At 40.1% G+C, this 6,000-nt stretch overlaps 1 protein-coding gene across 1 annotated transcript in view; it reads left to right on the forward strand.

Annotated features, from left to right (window-relative positions):
- Positions 1–6,000, forward strand: part of ssbp3a (single stranded DNA binding protein 3a) — a 32,727-nt gene that overhangs the window by 12,036 nt on the left and 14,691 nt on the right. The window contains exons 4-5 of the mRNA XM_043699646.1: positions 4,503–4,569; positions 4,653–4,726. Coding sequence (XP_043555581.1) covers positions 4,503–4,569; positions 4,653–4,726 — 141 coding nt within the window. The remainder of the gene's footprint in view (positions 1–4,502; positions 4,570–4,652; positions 4,727–6,000) is intronic.

Genomic DNA, 6,000 nt, shown 5'->3' on the forward strand with positions numbered 1-6,000 from the left:
TACTCCTACCAAAATGTACGATTTCACATTTGTTAACATTTTATTCCATCTGCCAGACCTTTGTCCACTCACTCTATGTATCTGCAAAGTTTCACAGTCCTCTGCACATTTTGCTCTGCCAGTCATCTGAGTGTCATCAGCAAATCTTGACACTGTACACATGGTCCTCAACTCCAAACCATCTATATAAGTTGTAAATAATTATCGTCCCAACACTGATCCCTGAGGCACACCACTAGTCACTGATTGCCAGCCAGAGCAACACTCATTTATCCTCACTCTTTGCTTCCTGTCAGTCAACCAATCCTGTATGCTTGCTAATATTCTACCCCTAACACCATGCATCCTTATCTTATGCAGCAGCCTCATGTGCAACACCTTGTCAAAGGCTTTTTGGAAATCTAGACCCATTCATTGGGTCCCTGTTGTCCACCTTGTGAAATGTCTTCATAGAATTCCAAAGGATTTGTAAAGCATGACGTGTCCTTCATGAACCCATGCTGCGTCTGTACAATGGGACAATTTCTTTTGAGATGCCCTGCTATTTCTTCCTTGATAATAGACTCCAACATCTTCCCCACTACAGAGGTTAAGCTCACTGGTCTATAACTCCCCTTTTTTTGTCATCTTGCCTTTTTGAAACAGTGGGATCACATTTGCTATTTTCCAATCTGCTGGGACTGCCCCACAGTCCAGCGAATTTTGGAAAATTACTGCCATCTCATTTAGTACCCTGGGATGCATTCCATCAGGGCCAGGAGACTTATCTATCCTTAGCTCCATTAGCTTACCCAACACTACCTCTTCCGTAATAATAATTGTTTCCAGGTCCTCACCTCCCTTTGTCTCTTCGTCACTTACTGGCGTGTTATTAGTGTCTTCCACTGTGAAGACTGATGCAAAATACCTGTTCAATGCCTCAGCCATTTCATCATATCCCATAACTAAATGCCCCTTCTCATCCTCTAAAGGACCAACATTTACTTTAGCCACTCTTTTGATTTTATAGAAACTTTTGCAATCTGTCTTTATATTCTGTGCTGGATTTTTTTTCACATGTTCCATATTACTTTTATTTATAGCTCTTGTTGCAGCTTTCTGTTGGCCTTTTTGAAGTTTTCTCCATTTTCTAGATTCCTGCTGTTTTGGTCACTTTGTGTGCCTTCTCTTTCACTTTGATAGCCTGCCTTATTTCCTTAGACACACATGGCAGATTACCCCTCCTCTTACAGTTCTTCCTTCTCACTGGAATATACTTTTGCTGAGCACTTTGAAAATTTTTTGGAAGGTCCTCCACTGCTCATCAACTGTCGCACCACTGTTTCCAATCTATCTTGGCCCGGTCCTCCCTCATTCTATCATAATCCCCCTTATTCACGCTCACAACCCTAGTATTGGATTTTATCTTCATACTATCCAGCTGTATTTTAAATTCAACCACACTGTGATCATTCCTTCCAAGAGGATCCCTGACTATGAGGTCATTAATTATTCCTGCCTCATTACACAGGACCAGATCTAGAATAGCTTGCTCCCTCATCAATTCCATTACATACTGTTCAAGAAAACTATCACGGATACACTCAACCAACTCCTCCTCAAGGCTACCCTGACCGAACTGATTCAACCAATCTACATGTAGATTAAAATCCCCCATGATAATTGCTGTACCATTTTTGCAGGCATTAGTTCTTTGTTTATTGTCTGCCCCAATATGATATTATTTGGTACACTTCCAGTAAATATATATTGAAACATGCAGCACGGTATCTACACAGCAGTAAAACATTTTAGGAGTTTGAGCTGGAAGTCTGGTTACAGAGATGATTTTCCTTCGTTACTTGCATGGTGGGTATGTCTTGGGACTTGAAACCAATACATTTGAGAGCACGTTCAGTTTCTTTGAGTTGAGGCAGTGTGAGGACTTATTTTGGTTGTGGCATCACAACTGAATGCTACTAAGCACCTTTACTGTTCTGTAACTCGATGCTCAAGAGTGGGTAACCTCCCAATTTCAATATCCTAGCATTTGCTACCAGGTTATGGTCTGTTATGTCTTTAACCAGGTAATTTCCTCTTGTTCCTCCGCCTCCATCTGAATTTCCTGCCCTGCCACTTCACAAAAGATTTTTTACCCCATGAGGAAATATTTTTAATTTCGCCAGCTACTGAAAACAGTAAATACATTTACTGGATTGATTTTTTAAATGCCTTCAACAATGTTAAATTAATTCAACTTTTGTTTTTTTTTAAATACTAAGTAAAGATGATACGTTTCTCTTTTTTTTTCTTTCCTGTCATCCTTTTAACATGGGGAGCTTTTCTAGATTCAGTTAGCAGGTTTATTTCCAGAGAATGAGCACAGTCCTTGCAATGTGCTCGCGCTCCCAATACCCTGTGACCAAGTGAAATGCTGCTTTTATTACTGTGTTGCATAAAACTCATTTGTTATTCCTTTAATGGATGTCAGTTGATAGTTATGATATCATTGCCTGAGACCCCACACTCTTAGGAAGGTACAAATAACATTAGCTACGTTTCAAGCCTGGTCTGTCTTTTCTTTTTACGTAATGAATTTGATATTTTCAGGGGTTTTTCCTTGACAGTATCTAAAACTGCCGAAACAGTTTACTGTGAGTTCAGTTGTTACATTGCAGCAGCAATGTTCACTGACTTTTCTACCTCTAGGAGCACAGTCCTCATTCATAGTGGGAACTGTTGGATGTAAAATGGGATTGCCTGAATGATACATGTCCTATTTCAGTTAGATCGCGACAGACAATTGCCAAGCTTTCCCAGGTCAGGTTAGTGTTGCCTATGTGTAATTTTAAAAGCAACTTGGTTTTGTTTAGAAAATGGAGTAATCCAGCTGGAGAGCACAATATGAAGTCAGTAATGTTGAGTTTCAGTTTTGTCTATTATTTGGTAACTAGTTTGGCCATGTGTCGAATATGTATAACATTGTGGAGACATTGAGTAGAAATTTCTCCTTATCCTTGTGAAACTGAGGTGAGCCTTCAATATCTCCAGGCAGTATCATGAGTGCTGCTGCATTAGGAGAATTACTTTGCTGTGCAGCACTGCACCGAAGTGAGCAAACTCTAGTGACTAGCGTATACTAGTAAAACTAATAGGGTCATAGCAACAGAAGTGAAAACTGAAATTGTAGAGTTCACTATTTTGTTGTGTGATTATGCAAAACTTGGATGTTAAGCTTTTTCCAATGCAAATTTTTTTTACTATCAAATTTGGGGAAATTTTTAGTTATGCAATGTGTGTTTTCAATGTAGATTTTAATATATATGTTTTGAAACATTGACTACAAGTTGCACCCAGCCAGAATTGTTGCTGAGTTCATGGTTCTGCAACAATGCACTGTTTGCTTTGCTGCCAAAATAATTATTTTGGCCAGATTTCCTAATCCTTAATCAGTTTGTTTGGATTTGTGATGGTTTGAAATCAAATCATTTTTTGGGAGTTGAGAAAATTTCTTTTGATAATGGATCAGACACATGCCATCCACTAATCTAACAAATTATTCATATGCATTTATTTTAAAAATAGTTTCCAAGTAATATCCTTGATCCTCAGCCGCCTTTCACATTTTAAAAACCTAAGACCAGCCTTTGTTGGTTTTGTCATGAGCTTGTTTTCATTGTGTTCTCTTCTACTGGAGCTAGGGTATGACGTAGGTCCCCCAATAGTTCTCTGTGGAGTTGAGCCTTGTGGACCAGGCAAGTGTAATTCTGCAGTTGCTACTTGATTATTGATCTGAGCAGTAAGAGAGGTGTGTGTGTTTCACTGACTTTTGAGGTTCTGGCTGAGGCTAAGTGGTGTCCTGTGCTATAAATGTAAGTGATTCTGTCAGGCAGGGACAAAATCTGTAAGAATTCCCATACCAAGCTATGATGCAATGTCTATTGATGGAAAATGTTTGTCTTGAGATTAGGGGAGTGCAGGATTGGATTGGTTTGTAATTTTCCCAAAATTTCAAACAGCGACACTGTCTAGATGACTTCGACAAAGTAGCAAACAGTGGCAAGTAGCTTATGGTACCATATTCTGGTGGTAGTAATCTGCTTTCTGGAAGAAAACTGGAGTACGGTTGGGGTCATTTTGTTACTGTATATTTTGTGGTGTTACTTTGTTCGTCAGTTTTCTGTGGAAAGCTATAGGTTTTTAGACTTCCATATTGCAGGCATATACAGTTCTGTATTGCTGATAACTGGAAGGTGTATATCTGGAAGTACTGACTACAAACAACGTATTTTGTTCGGATAATCGAATGTTCAGATAACACTGTTTATCCAAGCATTGGGACCTTGAGATCTTGTTTGGATAATCCTAAATTCAGATAATTGAGGTGGTAGTGTACTTGGGAGTGGGATGTTTTAGTTGTCTATTTAACCCTCTATTAACTTTCCTTCCTATCACTTTACAGCTTGTATATACATCTCAATTGGAAGTGGAATTATGATATAGTAATGTTGTAATGTTTTCAGCCCCCAGGTGGTGTTCCAGGTGCACAGCCATTGCTACCCAACACATTGGATCCCACGCGACAACAAGGTGAGATGTGTTTACAGTCCACTGAGATTTTAAAAATATTTATGGGCTCAGGATGTGTAAATAGTTTCTTCTGATGTCTACAGGGCACCCTGGTATGGGTGGACCAATGCAGAGAATGAATCCTCCCCCACGAGGAATGGGCCCAATGGGACAGCAGGTAAGGGACACAGGCTGCAACATTTCAGTTCTGGTCTCCGAATGTACTGCTCTGTTAGTATTGAAATGCCAAGTTAATTTTTGTGCCCACCAGTTATCAGTCAGTTAGCTGCCACCTGTTTTGCAAATTCTGTGTCCATGATTTAGTTCTTACATTTTGTGTTTAGAATATGTAGGTCAGTTGCAAGGTTAAATCTGTTTTTGCTGATCTGAAAATGTAACAATTGTTCACGGTACCTCTAATCTAGAGAAAATAGTATGAAGAATGACTACATCCCTGTTAGACTGGCCTTGCTGTGTAGTGTTATATCCTTGAATCAGAAGTGATGATTTTGACTCCCACACCAAAAGGTTTAGCACATAACCTAGGCTGGCAATGCCAGACAGAGGCAATGCTATACGGTGCCTTTTTTGAGATGTTAACTTGAAGTCCTATTTACCCCTTTAGGTGGACTGATAAAGCTACTGTGATATTATTCCAAGCATTCTGAAGGCAGATATTTACTCCTCAACTATTGTCACCAAAGCAGAGTGACAAAAGGGTAACTAGGGAGAGAATAGGGCCCCTCAAAGATCAGCAAGGCGGCCTTTGTGTGGAGCCACAGAAAATGGGGGAGATACTAAATGAATATTTTCCATCAGTATTTACTATGGAAAATGATATCGAAGATATAGACTGTAGGGAAATAGATGGTGACATCTTGCAAAATGTCCAGAGTACAGAGGAGAAAATGCTGGATGTCTTGAAACTGTTAAACGTGGATAAATCCCCAGGACCTGATCAGGTGTACCTGAGAACTCTGTGTGAAGCTAGGGAAGTGATTGCTGGGCCTCTTGCTGAGATATTTGTATCATCGATAGTCACAGGTGAGGTGCCGAAAGACTGAAAGTTGGCAATGGTGGTGCCACTGTTTAAGAAGGGCAGGAACTATAGACCGGTGAGCCTGACCTTGGTGGTGGGCAAGTTGTTGGAGGGAATCCTGAGGGACAGGATGTACATGTATTTGGAAAGGCAAGGACTGATTCAGGATAGTCAATATGGTTATGTGCGTGGGAGATCATGTCTCACAAACTTGATTGAGTTCTTTGAAGAAGTAACAAAGAAGATTGATGAGGGCAGAGCAGTAGATGTGATCTATATGGACTTCAGTAAGGCGTTCAACAAGGTTCCCCATGGGAGACTGATTAGCAAGGTTAGATCTCATGGAATACAGGGAGAACTAGCCATTTGGATACAGAACTGGCTCAAAGGTAGAAAACAGAGGGTGGTGGTGG

This window comes from Chiloscyllium plagiosum, chromosome 11, assembly GCF_004010195.1.
Source record: "Chiloscyllium plagiosum isolate BGI_BamShark_2017 chromosome 11, ASM401019v2, whole genome shotgun sequence".
NCBI lineage: Eukaryota > Metazoa > Chordata > Chondrichthyes > Orectolobiformes > Hemiscylliidae > Chiloscyllium > Chiloscyllium plagiosum.